Source organism: Microtus ochrogaster (genome assembly GCF_000317375.1).
Source record: "Microtus ochrogaster isolate Prairie Vole_2 chromosome 14 unlocalized genomic scaffold, MicOch1.0 chr14_random_1, whole genome shotgun sequence".
Lineage (NCBI taxonomy): Eukaryota > Metazoa > Chordata > Mammalia > Rodentia > Cricetidae > Microtus > Microtus ochrogaster.
The window spans coordinates 25,891,123-25,909,379 of NW_004949096.1; the positions used below are offsets into that span (position 1 = coordinate 25,891,123).

Genomic DNA, 18,257 nt, shown 5'->3' on the forward strand with positions numbered 1-18,257 from the left:
AAAAAAAAAAGTCTTCCTTGGCATGAACTCAGAACAAGCACATATCCCAGGACTCTTGGGTATACAGAATCTGGGCTGGAGAGTTGTCTTGGTGTTAAGAGCACTTAATGCTCTTGTGGAAGAGCTGACTTGGGTTCCCAGTACGCTCATCAAAAAGCTCACTATTGTCTAGTTCCAGGGGATTGAATGCCCTCTCCTGACCTCCATGGGCATCAGGCACACACATGTGGTACACATAACTCATGCAGACATTCACACATTTATACAAATTATAAAAAAAATCTTTAAAAGTGGATTATACAAAACCAAAAGAAGATCGCTGCAATCCTGGCCCTGGCAGTGACCGGATTTCAGCATGGTGTCACGGCTGTCATGTTTCTTTTCTCTCATTTTACTACCCAAACAACATGGATTCTATGAGAAAGCTGCCATTGTTTCATGGTGCAATTAAAGAGAAAACTGACAGAACCACTCTTCCTTCTGAAAAATTTGTTTCTGCTTTTCATTACATATCCATATCCTTACAACTTGCTTCTGTTGTTCCTTTTAGCATGTGCTAGGGACTGAACCATGGCTTTTAGCACACCATCACTAAGCTATGCTCTCTCCCTTTTCTCTGTAAACAGAAAAAGTGTATAAACTAAGATCTTGATGTCGAAAGATCTTTATTGTTTGATTCTATTCTATCTACAGTGTTGAAAATTACCACTTACACTGTATTTTAGAATCAAGATAGAGTATAGAAATTGTCCTTTAGCATCCTGCACTTGCCAAATGGCCTTTGCTGGCTCCATCTGGACAGAGATGGAGCATTAAGAATACTTAATTTCCTCTGGCACACATCTCTGCTTGAACCACATCAACAAGAACAGGGGGAAAAAATGCCAGGTGTAGTGGTGCACACCTTTAATCCCAGCAGTAGGGAGGCAGAAGCAGGCAGATCTCTGAATTTGAGGCCAGCTTGTTCTACAGAGTGAGTTTCAGGACAACAAGAGATACACAAAGAAACCTCACCTCAAAAACCAAAGCAAACAAACAAAAACAGGAAGAACTGTCTCAATGCTGTAAAAATAAAATCACTTTTTAAGTGAATGAGAAATGAGAAGCGTGAGACTTTCTGACAAGTACGCTGGAAGTGGAAGTACGCTAAGTATTCTGAGAAATAAGTGGATATAGGTGTAAGCAGTGAGAAGGACAAGGCTGAAGATAGGTCTTTCTGCTTTTTCCTGGAAGGGATGCACAAGAGTTCACACTGAGCCACCCACTGCAGCCTTAAGTTCCGCTTCTCATCTATATTGCCTGACTCATCAGTCAGACTGGAGAACGTTATGACTGACCGCTATATTTCGTCAGCTACAGTTTCTTCTCTTCAAGAAATTATGTCGTATGCCCTAGACTTTCTTAGGGATTGGATTTTGATGATGACTTGGATGTGCTGTCGTGTGCCATTCTGTTTACTGTAATTCTTATGAACTGGTTGACAGCAGAATACGCTTATCACATCACATTTGCTGTTTTTAGGGGCAAGAAAAGGCTGCTGTAGGATGGCACTGGGACACTTACGGCCCCTGGTTACCTTCTTCTCTGAGGTATTACAGCTGTTGATGATTAATGCCTAGGTCCACTAACTTACGAGGGGTAAAATGTAATGATATTTTCATTCTCTTAATCTTTCTTAGTTCAATAACTTCCACACAAGAGACATTCTTTTTAATCTACTACTTGGCTCTCAAGTGGTATGTTAAATATAAAACAATTAATTAATTATTAATTATTATTATTTATCTATTATCCCCCTTTGTTAAGCAATTAATGAGTAGGCTAACAAGAACATTCCAGTTATGAACAATAAGTTTTTAATATGTTAGTATCGGTTATGTTTCCTATCAAATGCTTCATCTACCTATATTAAAATGATTATATATGTCTTTAATACTAATACAGTAAGTACGCAATTTTGTATTTATTTATTTTTGAGGTAGGGGTCAGGCTAGTCTCAAGCTCATGTCCTGTATGCCTCATCTTCCTAAGTATTGGGATGACAGGTACGAACCACCAGGTCATGGGTGTGTATTTACTTTTGATACAAAGCCTGTCATGTATTTTTAGCTACCATAATAGTATTTCTTTATTTTTGAGGCTTTGGGGAATGAACCCAAGGCCTTACGCATGGTAGGTAAACATTCCAACATGGAGCCCATGGAGATAAATCTTTAAACATGCTACAAGCAAGAAGACCAGCAGAAGATCAATCTGGCCAACATTCCAACGAGGAAGAGGGAGGAGCTCATAAGTCCCAACCCCTTGCTGAATAGCTACTGTCAGATAATGCTTCTGGGAGAGGGAAGAATCCCTCTGAAGGGTGTGGACCCTGGTAGGTCAGTCACACCCCACTGAATGGCTCAGCATCCATGAGAATATGGGCAGCACAAATGGGACTCAGTGGGTTGTAAGAAAAAAAAAAAGACAGGAACTTTGGGGGATGCAGATGGACCTGGAGGAGGCCAGGAGAGTAACAGGGTGAATATAAAAAAAAATTTTGCATTAATACATGATAATCTCAAAAAAGTGATAAAATATTATATTTAAATTAAAATAAAAATACTTCATAATTCAGATTACAGATACTTTGGGCTGGACAATGCTTTTTTCATATTGCCACTGTAAATGTTTGGTATCAAGGCTACGAATGACTCAGACTGACTTAACAGTCTTTATTTGGTTTTCTGTCCTATGAGATTGTACAAGACTGGAATTTTTTTAATCCTTATATGTTTAATAAAATTTGTAAACCTGCCATGACTCACTGATGTTTGCCTTCTTACTTTCAAAAACTTTTGAACGTGGAAGTTATACACATAGGGAAAAGTTCATAAATGGTAAAGTCCAGACTTTGATTCATTATCACAGGAGCAGTTTCACCTCCCATACATTACCTCAGCCTGACCCTGAGTTTTGCAAGAGAGCTGATGAGTCAGTGGGAACAGTAAATACATTAAAATCACTGAAGCCTGTTGGCAGCAGCAGTCAGCAGGTCTGGAAGATGCTGTTTTAAATCCAATTTGGCAGGAATGGTCTGAAAGATGTTATTATAAACTGAATTCAGCAAGCAAGACAATTGAGCCAGTGTTCCCCACAGGTGCCTCTTAGAAACACCGGGGGTGTGTTGGAGGCATTGGGAGTTTGTTTTTTGAGGTGCTGGGATTTGTTTATTGAGGTGCTGGGGTTGAGCCCAGGGTATGGTGCTTGCCAACTTAATAATGTATCACTAAATTACTTCCCCAGTCCTAAAAGGTGGGGCAACTCTGAATTTTTTTTCTTAACAAAATACAGTCTTTCTCTGCTTCAATGCAGTTTGACTTGTGAATGGTACAAATTCTTACCCGTCCATTTTACTTGTGAAGGCCTCTGCACCTCTAAGGCATATATGTTCCTGTTCAGAGTTCTGAGCTTATCTTGGCAATTTCACAATTTAGGGGAGGAAAATAAATTGAAACAAGGTCTCATGTAGCCCAGGCTAGCCTTGTAAACTTCATCTCCTTGCGTCTGTTTACTACATGTTGGGATTACATGAATATGTTAGAGAGAAAGAACACGAGTGCAGTTTCTTCAGTACTCTGGAACTTTTCCGTAAGCAAACAAGTCATATCAAGTTCTTTCCCTACTGTGGACTTCCCAATAACACATTTTCCACAGCTGCTATTGTATATTCTAACAGCTAAAAACTCAGCAGTGCGTAAACCCAGACACGCACACCACCATACAACATAGCTCTTAGTATACAATAACTTCTGATTCTCCCCCATAATTAAAGAATACAAACCAGAAATGGCATTCTACCTATTAGTAAATATGAAAAATACAGACTCATAAAATCAGTTTGGGCTGGAGAGCTGGCTCACCAGGAAAAGAAAGAATTTCCTGCCAAGCCTGACAACCTGAATTCAATGTCCACGACACACAGAGGCAGGAGAGAACGGACGCCTCAAAGTTGTCTTCTGACCTCCACACACGAGCGATGGCATGCACATCACTTCTCTTATAAAATAAGTAAGTAAATAAATACAATTTTAAAAATAACGTCAGGTTTTGTGACTGAGAGCCAAGCCTTCCTCCATATCTAGATCAGTGGGACCATTTATGATGATTTATTTTGTTGAGAATGTACAAACAGTGTGAGAAAACCTTGCCTACAAATGTGCTGACTGAAAAGATGCAAGTACAAGATGCTTATTGCAAAGTAATTTCTTTTTTTAAAAAATTGTATGTGTATGGGTGTTTTGCTTACATGTGTGTCCATGTGCCCCATGCTTACATACAGTGCTTACACCGGCCTGAAGAGGGCGCGGGATTCCCTGGAACAGCAGTTATAGATGGCTATGTGCTACAATGCAGGTGCCTGGAATTGAACCCACATCCTCTGGAAGACCAGTCAGTGCTGTTAACTGCTGAGCCATCTCTCTATGCCATTCTACATAATTTCTTTAACAGTGTTTTAGAAATAACCTCAATGCCTGTGAAGAGTAACTGGCAGAGTAAAATTGCGGTGAACCACACAATCCCACTGCATTCTAAACGGGAATGAGGAAGAGCTTCACTCACTGATATGCGACACCTAGACAAAATGTTAGCTGACAAAAGGCCATCTGAATAATACAATGTCACTGACATAAAAAGGAAGAAAATAATCAGATGTGGTATGAACATTTATAAAAGTCAAAGATAAGTAGTTGGGGAGGCAGAGTTAAGGTGGGGGACGAGACCTTGGCAGGACTACCTTTCTTTATGCTGATCTTCTGTGCTGCTTGGATTCCTCACTGCAGTGTTTGTAGGAAGGAGTCCAAGCTGCAAGTGTATGTTTAGAAAATCTGCAAGTTTTCTGAGAGCTTATCAGGTTTTCCTACAATAAACAATACCTAGAGAAAATTGATGTACTTCTATAACTTGTTTCATAGGTAAGAAAATGGAATACCCATTTTATAGGCTATCAAAGTCCATATTGTCTATGAAGGCTTTTGGTAATTACATTTTTATTGATTTTATTCATCTGTTTGCATGTGTGGTGATGGTGTGTGGGTGCACACATGCCATAGATGCTGTGAAGGAGGAAGGGCTTTCCTTCTTCCAGGTGGGCCCCAGGACTCAGCCTCAGGCTGTCAGGCCAGGGCTCGACCTGGTGAACACCTCACAAATGAATGGCTTCCAGCAATGAAAATGTAGTTCAACACAAACAATAATAGAAGTCTATCTGTAAGGTTCAAGATATTATATAATCTTATTTATTATTGTGTGTGTTCATGTGCCACACTGTAAGAGTGGAGGTCAGAGACTTGGTGGAGTTAGTGCTCTCCTTCTCCTTCCCCTGTACATGGATCCTGGGGACCAAACGCAGGTCACTAGGCTTGCATAGCAAGCACCTTTACTTGATGATCCATTTTAATCTAACTGTGTAATAACTGTGTGTGGACATGATGTATGTGTGGGTAAACCTGCCACAGCATATGTGTGGAAGATACTGTCTTTTTTCAATACAATCCTAGAAAAAGAAGTTCTAAGATTCTTTTAACTACAGACTATGTAAAATCACTTTTTAAGATGTAATGAAGCTGAGTTTTAGTAACTAATTACAAAGACAGCTTCCTATAGCTTATCAAGTTAGAAATAAACAGAGAAAGACTTGAGAAGTGAAAAGTAAAGTGAAAGAATCCAAAGCAGCAACAGATCAGGGAGTAAGTAAGTCCGTTAGTAAAACAGGCTCGGGAGACTTAAGAGAGTCACTTCCCAGAGCAATACTATACCTAACAGCTGGCTGTGCTCCCCTGTGATGGAGTTCTGACTCGGGTCTGAAAAACAAACAATTGAAAAAAATACAAAAAAATGAATGACCAAAATAAACAACTATTTAAAACTCAAACAACAAAAGTCAAACAAGGTATTAAGCAAAAACTTAAAAAAAAACAAACCCAAAACGATAAAGAAAGGGTTAAAAAAAGAAAAAACTCAACCAGAATGAACTACTGTGAAATAATTATTACATTCTTCAATACATTAAACACTGAATTACTACATGAAACAATCTCACATGTATCCCCCAAAATACCTGAAAATGAGGATTCAGATACATATATTATTCACAAGAGTCAAAGGCAAAAACAGTCCAAGTTGTCCTTCAGCAGATGAATGAGTACCTGAAATGTGGTACCCATATGGGATGGAGTATTATGTGGCTACGACAAGAATGGGATTCTGATCCATGCTCTGTTAAAACACAGATGAAACTTTAAAACACTGTGCTAATGAGGGGAAAGGCAGACACAAAAGATATGTGTTATATGTCATACATTTATATGACATATTGGTCACAAGCAAATTTATAGAGACAAAAAAATAAGTGGCCAATGGGAATGGCTGAATGAAGAATGAATATTATTGCTAGTAATCAGAGGTGCTGTTTTGTGGTGATGTGAAATTTGGAAATTTAAGAGTAAGGGCAGGGAAGCACTGTAGATAACAATTGCCAGAAAATACACACTCAAAACTGACTAAAAAGGTAAACCTTGTGTTGCAAATGTATTAAACAAAAAAAGTAACTAAAAATCATCATGCACATCTGATCAGGCAATGGCAGTTCATAAAAAAGAGGTGTAACCTGTCAGGACCTGTGACACAGTCACATTCTCTGCCACAACTCAAAGGCAAGGCATAACCACAGCGTTCATTACTAACAGAATACTCCACTGTGAACTGAAGATGAAGTGACTAAGCTAGCTTTGATAAAAGCCTGTTTCATTGATAATCTGAAAGTGGTGACAACAAGCCAGATTCCTAATGCAAGAGAGATTGACAGTCACTACTTAACCATCAACCACTTGCTTATTTTAAGGGCTTGAAAAGCACTAAGAGCTAAATATGGAAACAGCCCTAAGCTCCACTTTCCTCATAGGCGAAGTCTCCTGAGATGCTGAGAATTACATCTGGTTTCTTGCAAGGATCTGAAGAATAAAAATAAATTTAGACCATGGTTCTGTGAACAATTAGAAAAAAATTACATCTTTAATTTTACTAATTTCTAAGTGAACATTTATTTTCTCGAATTATTGTGTCAGCAATAAGCTCTATAGAAGTTCAGTGGGGGTTTTTTTGGCCATAAGAATCACATTTTAGGGGGCTGGAGAGATGGCTCAGTGGTTAAGAGCATTGCCTGCTCTTCCAAAGGTCCTGAGTTCAATTCCCAGCAACCACATGGTGGCTCACAACCATCTGTAAAGAGGTTTGGCGCCCTCTTCTGGCCTTCAGGCATACAGACAGAATATTGTATACATAATAGATAAATAAATAAATAAATATTAAAAAAAAGAATCACATTTTAAAAATATCACATTATTAATATTTTTACACAAAATTCAAATAATATTCTCCAAGCTTCATAAGCATGCCATATATAATTAAATATAACACTTTAAAGTAAAGATCCCAGGGGTAGGGACATAGCTAGTGGTAGAGAGTGGGTTGGCTCTCGAGTACTACCGTAAGCAATAATAACAAACATCTCCATGGAGTTTTGGGATCTCCTCTACACTACAATATCCCTATACACTGTCATCAAGGAAGACAAAGTAGGCACCTTATTTCCACAACTAAAGTTTTAAATGCTAAATGGTCATTTTTATTTTAGCTACATTTTCAGAGAATTTTCTTCCTTAATTTGATTTTGGAAAAGAGAAATTTCAGGCTTGCCAGTTCAATGACAAATGGGCCAACCCATCAGCAAAACAATCTCTAGTGTTTCAAAAATGGATTTTCTTGGGGCTGGAGAGATGGCTCAGAGGTTAAGAGCATTGCCTGCTCTTCCAAAGGTCCTGAGTTCAATTCCCAGCAACCACATGGTGGCTCACAACCATATGTAATGGAGTCTGGTGCCCCTTCTGGCCTGCAGGCATACACGCAGAAAGAATATTGTATATATAATAAATAAATAAATATTTTTAAAAAATGGATCTTCTCATCTAAATAAAACATGCACAAGACCTGTACAAATTTCACCAGACAGAATTCCAGCAATGAGAAGGGGAGGTGGGACCTGCAACTGACACATGCTGGGAGAGGAAAAATCAATGTTCTCCAATGGAGTGACACTGGGTAGGTAGAGCAACCAAACCCTTGGGCAGGCCTCATGCTCAGCAGTAGCCCACAAACACCAACCAGACTCCATGTTTTTTTTGTGTGTCTGTGCATACACATGTGGTCTTTGGTTTTTCATGTTTTGTCTTTTGGGTTTTTTTTTTTTTTTTGAGAGAGAGAGAGAGAAGAAGGGATGGAGAGGAGGGAGAAAAACATAAATAAGTACAGAGGATCTGGGAGGACTTGGGAGACAGAATAATATGATCAAAATATATTACATAAAAATATATAAAAAGAAATCTTTAAAGATGAGAATTTAATCTGTCATGCACCGTTAACAGCAGAGAGAAAAATGTCCATGAGCCAGTGCTCATTTCTACAGTTTTTTTTCCTTCTGAGGAGCCTTACTACTTTATTATTACCATGCAATAACTATTTTCTAATTTTCTGTCAAGAATTTCTTTACTACCAGTTATAAGCTGGTTCCAGACCACAGCAATAAAGTACGTCATATAATTTTTACTTTTGGTTTCCTAGTATCTACGAAACCTGTGTTTATAACACACTGTAGTTTCTATGAAATGTGCAGTTGCATTATATTCTTCCTTAAACAATATACACACTTGAATTACAGAATACTCTATTGCTAAAGAACGCTAATGATCATCTGAGCCTTTCAGAAGCTACAATCTCTCCCTGGTGGAAGATCTTGCCTAGTGTTAATGGTTGCCATTTATCAGGGTGCCATAGGCAGGGTGGAGGGTGATGGCAGCTGTCAACAGCAAGACACAAGGAATCTGTGCTGATTGATCCTTCACAAAAAGTCTCAGGAGCATGTGATGCTTTTTGACAGCTCGGCTGTTGTTTTGTTTGGGGGAAACAAAGTCTCACTTGGTAGCCAACAGAGGTCTCAAACTCAGAATACTTCCTCATTCTCAGACTCCAAAGTGCTGCTAATATGAGCATGCTACCACAGTTGGTGATTATTTGATAGCATTAAAATGGTAGAACTTTCCAAATTGGAGTCAATCCTCTCAAACGCCGTGAATGCCTTATTTTTCAATCTTTTCAGCAGTGTTTATTAATTATAAAAAATATGTTTTCTCACGTGTGTGGTATTTATTTGATCACATTCTCCTATGATCAATGTTCTTCCTTCACCCCTGCCCCCCATTGGCTCTTTAATTACTGGCCCCTGTAATCCACTTTCTACTTCATGTCTTAAAAAAAATCTAGATCCCATGTGGTGATAATTTGTTTGTATTATAACAAATAAAGCTTGCCTAAAGTTCAGAGGGTGGAGCCAACCACTAGTTAACCATAGAGGCCAGGCAGTGGTGGCACACATCTTTAATCCCAGCAGGAAGATCAGGAATTCAAGGCCACACGGGGCTATATGAAATTTAACCAGTTTAAATGAAAAACAAAGCTCACACCTTTAATCCCAGCACTACAAAGGTGTAGATTAGAAGTGTTGTGGGAGCTTCTTCCATTCCTTCAGCCAATAGCCTTTAACATACCAGCCCACTTGGACATGGTCTCTTATATTACAAACGCAGCTGTAAAGCCTGCACTTGCTCTCTTGCTTCCAGCTCTCATTGACAACTGCAAACTGTTTTTTCTTCCCTAAATTCTCATTGCCCCGCCTCTACTTCCTGCCTAGTGGCCCCATCTATACTTCCTGCCTGGCTACTGGCCAATCAGAATTTATTTAAAATATAAGTGACAGGGTAAGGACCACTGTCGTAGACAACTGCATCCACATAAAGCCTAAGAGGGCTTGAAAGAAATACTAGACATAAAATAATAGAGTTAAGCACAGTTTCTTGATTGCAGCACTTTCTTGGGTAGGCTCTGCTTGCTAGAGGCGAGTGCCCTCATTTAAGAGAGGCTTCTGAACTCAGCTTTAGCTGCAAAACCTTGCAGCTCTTTTAAGAGGTCCTGCCATGAAACACTTAAATGGTGTTGATGAAAAGCTGACCACATGCTTTTTGGTGGTGGCAGGGACCTTGAAACGCCATAGAGTCATGGCAATAAACATGGCTCCAGCCAGTACCTCTGCCATGAGGCTAGACTCTCAGAAAAAAAGCTAAGGAATAGGCTGGATCCAGCCGTCAAAGCCATGGCTTTAATCCTAGCCATATGGCTTAACAAATTAAAGACTCATGTGGCCAGAAAGAGAGTTATAGTAAAGATAGTTTCAGACAAAAAAAAGCCTCTAAACAGTTTACAGTATGTTTAAAAATATATGTAGAAAAGAAAAAGGACAAAGTCCTTAAAATAAGAAAGCAAGGAAGAAAGGAAGGAAGGAAGAAAGGAATAGGGTGTGGTGGTACACACCTTTAATCCCAACACTTGGGAGACACAGGCAGGTGTACCTCTACAAACTCAAGGACAACTTAGTCTACAGAGTGAATTTCAGGGCAGCCAAATATACATAGAGAGACCCTGTCTCAAAAAGCCAAAAATTAAAAATAAAAATAAGCCACATAAAGATGAAAAATACACAGAGAGTCTGAATACTGTATGTTATTGTGTTGTTAAATTGTTTGATGGCTGAGGAAGGAGCAAAAGCTGCTAAAAGACACTTGATTATAAATGTTGCTGGATCAATCATATATATATATATATATATGCTTTGACTTTAAAATTTAAGTCAAAAATAAGTTACTTCAGAGAAGAGGTTTTGTTTTTGTTTCCATAGGAACTGAGAGGCTGTGGATTCATTCTGGGCTAAGAAAAATCAGGTTTGATCAAGGGAGACCCCCTGAAGAATCTCTGACAGGAGCAAAATGGCCCAGATGTCTGAGTTCTACATCCAGAACAGATTCAAGACTGCTACCTGAGATGATCAAGCCTCGCAGAATACTCCAGTCAGGACTTGATCATAATTCTAAATTTTCTTTAGGTCCCCATAAGATTATCAGCACAACCAGGTCCCCATAAGATTATCAGCACAACCAATCAGCAGAAAGTAGCCTGGAAAACTATGCCCACATTCCAAAAAAAAATGGATTATGGATGTTTGCCTTTGTTTAGAATGTTAGTTACAAATTCTTATAGATAATGGTCAGGAGAAAAGCTAAACAAAGGAGATTTGATTCAGAGTTCTTGGTTTTTTTTTTTTAAGGGGGGAGTGCTGTGGGACAATGATCTGTACCCTGTCACTTGTATTTTAAATAAATGCTGATTGGTCAACAGCCAGGCAGGAAGTATAGGTGGGGTGACCTGGAAGGAAGTAGGGGCAGGGCAACAAGAATTCGGGGAAGAAGAAACAGTCAGTCTGCAGCTGTCAGTGAGAGCTGGAAGCAAGAAAGTGAGTGCAGGCTTTACAGCTGCATTTATAATATAAGAGACCCTGCCCAAGTGGGCTGGTATCTTAAACGCTATTGGCTGAAGGAAGGGAAGGAGCTCCCAAAGCAAGAAAGTGATATGGCTAGGCAGGGAGAATATAAGAGGGGAGGAGACAGGCGCTCAGCCCTTTTCGCTGAGGATTTTATAGAGGTAAGAACTCTAGTGGATGACTGATCTTTCAACTTTCACTCCCTAATATCTGACTCCAGGTTTCTGTTATTAAGACCAATCTGAATTCATGCTACAGTCCCACATACGGGAGAGAAACTGTACTATTTGTCTAAATCTGGCTTATTTTGCTTAACAAGATGATCTCCAGTTATACCCATTTTCTGCAAATGGTATAATCTAGTTCTTCACTGTGTCCATTGTGTGTCATATATACCACATGTTCCTTATCCTCATTTGCTGACAGGTATGTAGGCTGACTCTAGAGCTTGGCCACTTTGATCAATGCTACAATAACACAGATGTCTTACCACTGCTCTACTACAGTGTTCAAATTATGAGTGGGTATTATTTCAAGAAACCACTCTTGCTTACCCGTAAGAAAGCAATCCATTATTCATTAAAGTTTTATCAAACAGACATGCTCTCTGACTCTACTTCTAATCCTTACTTTCTTGCTGTTTCCATAACTGGCTACTTCCTCACTTAGGTTTCAAACCTCAAACATGAGGGCAGGAACCAACTACTTTCAACTCTCCTGTTAGTGATGATAGATTAATCCCCCATGGGCCATAAATATTCTAAAAAGGCTTTCTATTTACCTGGCTCAGAAGTCTCAGAAAAATCACTCTGCACAATCATTACTATGGTAAGAAATATATTTCTTAAGAAGACTTGAAAGTCAAGAGTTATTCTTTGATCTATAAGCTGCAAAATGGATATTGTGTTAAGCAGGCATGAAAACTATTTTAATCTTGACCATCTCCATCAGAGTTCTTAGGTGATTAGTAACATAATTGTTAGCTTGAAAGGAAACTGTTTTTGTCCCCTTAGGGTTAGGTCTCAACAGTGGGCTGAAAATATTCAGTAAACTAAGCTGAAACAAATACACTGCAATACCATTCTGGTTTTAGTTTCATTTTCAGAGTACAAGCAGGATACACCTAGCATAATTTGTAAGGGCTAGAAGATGTTTGGAATGGCAAATGACCACTGGTTTTAACTTAGTCATTGGGTATATTAGCCCCTAGAAGGGCCAGCCATCCTCTGATGTCCTACAGGAGCCCCAGTTGGCATCTTCTTCCTGTGCAGGGCTGTGCTGTCTGTACTGTGTAGCCACTTTCAGCAGTCATCTTTGCTAGAGCTTCTGTACAATTTGTTTAAGCATCTACATCAGAACCTGATGCTTTGATTTGTACTTTATGCCTTGGGGACAGCTTCTTTCTGTAAAACACACCAATGACCTCTGCTTACTCTTCTTCTGTACCTTCCTTTCCTCTTTTAGCTAAGGTAGGGCCTTTTGAAAAAAAACAAAAAACAATCTACCCTGACAAGTAAAGCCTTGCCCTATCAACAACAAGGTTATTTTTGTTTTCTTACCATTTATGTCACCAGAGTTCATTTCCTGTAAGAAATTCTCTTTCAAATTTGCCACTTGCCTAAATGGTGCAAAAGGCCTACCTTCCAAAATATAAAAAGTTCCTGTCCTCATGCACATATGTGAAGATAAATAAAAGAAAATTAATAATTTAGATACTTTTAGTTCAATCCTCATCACTGAAAAAGAAAGTTTGTAATTTTAGCGTGTAAGTGTGATGTAAAGAAGGGTAACTAGAGGGGCTCAGTGGTTAAGAGTACTGACTGCTCTTCCAGGGGAGCCGGGTTCAATTCCCAGTACCCACATGGCAGCTCACAACTGTCTGAAGATCCAGTTGCAGGGGATCTGACACCTTCACACCAATGCACATAAAATAAAATTAAATAAACCATAAAAATATTAAAAAAAAAGAAGGGTAACTAGAGAGGCTATGCTGAATTAACTGGGCAAGCCTTTCTGAGGATGTAACCATTAAGGTAAGACCTGGCACAGGGGGCAAAAGGGAATTGTAGTAGAGGACAGGAGAGAGGAGGTTAGAAGAAGGAGTAGGGAAGGGATACATAACATTAAAGACCTTTCAAAAAAAGTCATATGGAAACCTACTACAGTAGAAACCTTCTAAAATATATCTAGACACATATATAAAATGAGTTAAAAATGGAGACACCCTGTAACTGGACAACAATGCCACTAACAAATAAAAGCCCAGTCTCAGGAATGAGTTTCTTCCTTTGGAGTTTCTGACTAGTGGAGTGCCATAGAGCCCCCAACAGTATAGGCTATTTACTCTGATTTTGGTTACCCTCCAGAACTTGATGAGTCAGACAGTATTGCTGAATATATTGCATATTTGAGTCATAGAACATGGGGAAATCAAAATCAAGCTGGTAGAAACTTCATCCCTCTGGCTAGTTCTCATAGTGCCAGGAGGTACCATGCATGCTACCAGGGAGAAAAGGTAATCATCAATCATAACCCAGTGTGAATCCCGGCTGTTAAAATAAGGATGGGTCTGGCAGGAAATAGTGGTGTGAGCATCATAGGGGTAACCAACCCCATTCTGACTAGTTCTAAGGCAGCTCCCCAAAATGAAGCCTACACCTGACACCATTACTGAACCAAGAACCCATGTCTAGACAGGTCATAGACCACAGAAGCTACTATTACTATTCTGTTAAATGGACACAGTATTAAACCAGCTCCTAATGACTTAAGATTATACCCATAGATCCATGCATTTCTCAGCCCTTAACTGAGAAACTTCTATCTGTAGTAGATGGTGACTAGCAAAGGGTGACTAACTAGGCAAGGTGTATACAATAAGATACACAATTAAAATAATAAAAATAAAATCTTTAAAAATGATTGTTTGAAATAGAGGAATGGCTACAGAAAGGCCTTATAAGATAGGAATAAGCAACAGGGCAGTGATGGCGCATGCCTTTAATCCCAGCCCTCAAGAAGCAGAGGTAGGTCAATTTCTGTCAGTTCGAGGCCAGCTTGGTCTACAAGAACTAGTTCCGGGACAGGCTCCAAAGCCACAGAGAAACCCTGTCACGAAAAACAAAAACAAAAACAAAAAATGGGAATGCGCTTGCTACCTATGGGAACTTGTAATGTGCTAAGTGTAGTGAGTAGCATAGTGTTAAAAAAAAGTCAGAAAATTCGGAGGCAGTTACACCCAAGTTCAAGAAGATCATGATAAAATTACTTTTATTCTAAACATGATCTGGAGAAACTGGAAGGTTTTAAGAGGCCACACAACATGCATGGTTGGCAGTTGGATTGTAAAGGGAATAAGGACAGAAACAGAGGGTTGGAGAGATGTCTCAGTTGTTAAGGGTGCTTGCTGCTCTTACGAAGGACCTGGGTTCAGATCTTAGCATCCATAATGGTAGGCTCACAACTGCCTATCACTCTGGTTCCAGGGGATCTGATATCATCTTCTGGCAAAAAGAAAAGTAAATCAGGTTATCAACAGCATAGGCAGGGAGTAACAGTGTGGTAGAAGAAACGAGTGTAGGCAGTGAAGAAAGAGCATGGCCCACATGAGGCCTTCTAGGACAGACACGACTTCCGGGTTACTTTGAGTACGACAAGAAGCCACAGGATGCTAGAGTTGTTATTGAGAACAGACTGAATCACAAGTATGGAGACATAGGAAGTATTGGTTAGAAGGCTATGATGAACCAAGAAAAGAAAATGGCACCCTGAATCAGGTCAGAAAGTAGTGAGGATGATGAGTACCACATCATCATCAGAGCTGGATGTGAGGACCACAGAAGACTGGAAAAGGGCAAGTGCCCTAGCTCAAGAGGCCAGTCTTCAGTCATTTCCCAGGGCAGAGAGGTAGGGGTGTCTATGCAATGAACAGTTAGAGGCATGGATCTCTTGTTAAATGTGAGCTAAAAAAAATACAGCAGCTACTAAAAACATTAAGAATTCAAATTCATTTAATGAGAAGCAATTCAAATGTCCATTGCTGAATGTATAAACTAAATGTATTATATATGTACAATTAAATATTTGGTCTTGAAACAGAAGGTAATTTGGATACAAACTTGTTGAATATTCCATTACACTATGAGCCCCAAGTTTTCGTTTGTGTTAAATAAAATTAACCTTCAGTCAGGAGGTCGAGTTAACAACTAGTTGACAGAGAGTAATTATAGAACCTCAGAGGGCATCCGGGAGAGACAGAGTCACAGGAAATAGTAGGGTGGGGTTTGGAATGGTGCAGCCTTTTCCGGTTTGGGGAAGCGGAAGCACAGGTCTTCCCTAGAGGCCAGCAAGGAGAAAGAGTTAGGCAGTTGCTCCTCAGCCTCTCTGAGCTCATAGGTTTTCACCCCAGCCTTTGAATCTTGAAGAATCTTGAGTCTTATTCATAATTAGAATGGTGGAGATTTAAAGCTACCTTTAGTGGCAGCGACAGGGCCGGTGCCTGCGGAATTAGAATTCTCTCCAGGTTGTGGCCTAAGTGGACAGGCTGCTGCTAAAGAAACAGGTCTGTAGCCTCAGAGTCGCAATTGGCTGACTGAGACAACAGTAGATTAAGGTGCAGCCACTGTGCCGAAGTTCACACGAACTAGAGAACGGATGAATCTTACAACGTGCTAAATGGAATACGTCCGTCACGTGAACACAACAGGCAAGCGTTGTATGAGTCCACTTGTCTCAAGCTCTGAAGCACTCACTCAGAAACAGGAATGATGGTTACTGGGGCGGAGGGAAGGAGAGTGGAAAGTGTAGAATGACTCATACAATGCAAGTATTTCTAAGCTCTTTTGTAGAAAAATGAAGATACACTTAATACAATTGAACTGTACATTTAAAAACTGAGCTGGGCGTGGCAGACTACATGCCTATAATTCTAGAATCTGAGGAAGAATCTCAAGACTGAAGAAGCTTGGGCTACACATGATGAGAGTCTATCCGAAAGAAAAATAAATAAATGTAAAAGTGGACTAAGATTCTATGTTACACTTTGTCACAATTCAAAAAGTAATAGCTGATGGTGATGATTTTTGCTTGGGTTGTTCTTTGGTGATAGTGGGGATTGGTGCGACAGGATAGAGACACAATCACTATGAAGCCCAGGCTTGCCTTACAGCCTCCTGCACCAACCTCCTGAGTGGTAGGATCACCTTAGAGTTTGATAAACAGACCGTGGTCTTCATTCACAGCATTCACAAGTCTAAAATAAGGGCTCAGTTTTGTTACTTGTAATATTTTTTTGTGTTCATTAGTCTTTCAGCAGCCCTGTTCCCCAGTCACCAGACAGTATGAGCTCACGACACGCTTCAGAGATGATGGCTCATTCAGCTTAAATAGAAAGCCACCCAAAAGCAGCCACAGACATTACTAATGCTATTCTAGTGTTTCTGGAAAAAAGCTGAAGGACCAAACTTGAAAACTGCCCAATGGAAGACTTTGGTTAACTGGGAGAATCCTGGTATATGGTTTTAAGGACAGTTTCTGTTTTAGGGTAAAACCTTAAAAACTGAAAAAAATAAGATTTCCATCCATTGCTATCAGGACTGATATTTAAGTTAAGAAGCTGTGAAAGCCGAGACTGTAAAAAACTATTTACAGGGCTGGTGAGATGACCCAGTGGGTTAAGGTAATTGCTGCCAAGCATGAAGACCTAAGTTTATTCCCGGAATCCACACAGAAGTGGTCGTCCTCTGACCTCCCCAGTTACAGCATGTGCTTGTACACGAACAGTTCAAGTCTATGAACTTATAAATGTTTACTATTCATCAATCATTTGATAGAAGCCATTCAACTTTGCTGATTGAATTTACTATCATTTTATTCTTACATGAATCATAACTATTAGGCAGGCATATGCCTATCATTTCCAATTTTCATTGATGGCACGAGTGGAACAATATTTGTATCCTTTTAAAACTTCATAACATTACCCCTCTCTGTCATAGATCTCTCATTTACTGTTAATCTAAATAAAGTTTTGCTGACTTGTCTAAGTAATTCATGTTAGCTTTCAGAGAGATGTGATATTATTTCTTTAGGTACCATATCAATTTGTGTAATGTCTAATCAGCCTATTCACTTATATAAATATATACATTATGGCAGTTCTGGAATAAAATATAACAAACTTTTGAACAGAAATAACAGCAATGGTTGTTACCCTTAGCAGTTATTAGAATTTGGATATGATAAGACAGCAAAACTCAACATAAGAAACTGAAAACAGTGGTAGTATTTTATATTAAATAATAACACCCACTTGAAAACTGTTTTCATATATTTTCTTTGGTTCCCATAATAATCCTGTCATATCAGTAGGGAATGCATAAAGAAGCCAAAGCTAAGTTGGGTTCAATGGTCTGGCTAACACATACAGAACGTAAACTTCAAAAACTAGTTTGATGACAAACAGAACAAGAAAGAAACCAAAGAAACCACAACAGCCCTTAAAAATATCCTGGAATAAATCTAGCCAAGGAAGTAAAAGATTCGTACAATGAAAACATTGAAGACACTGAAAAAAGAAACTGACGCTACCAGAAGATGGAAAGACCTCCCATCTCCATGAATTTGATGGAGATTGTGAACATGGCCATCCTTTCAAAAGCAATCTTTTAGCCGGGCGATGGTGGCGCACGCCTTTAATCCTAGCACTCGGGAGGCAGAGGCAGAGGCAGGCGGATCTCTGTGAGTTCGAGACCAGCCTGGTCTACAGAGCTAGTTCCAGGACAGGCTCCAAAGC

The 18,257-nt window shown here is 39.4% G+C and overlaps 1 protein-coding gene across 4 annotated transcripts in view; it reads right to left on the reverse strand.

Annotated features, from left to right (window-relative positions):
* Positions 1-18,257, reverse strand: part of Slc12a6 (solute carrier family 12 member 6) — a 92,464-nt gene that overhangs the window by 34,645 nt on the left and 39,562 nt on the right. For 3 of the 4 annotated variants that reach the window (XM_013352636.2, XM_005364232.3, XM_005364234.3), the window contains one exon: positions 5,799-5,843. The exons of the other annotated variant lie outside the window; for it this stretch is intronic. In XM_013352636.2, coding sequence (XP_013208090.1) covers positions 5,799-5,843 — 45 coding nt within the window. The remainder of the gene's footprint in view (positions 1-5,798; positions 5,844-18,257) is intronic. 4 annotated transcript variants of the gene reach the window in all.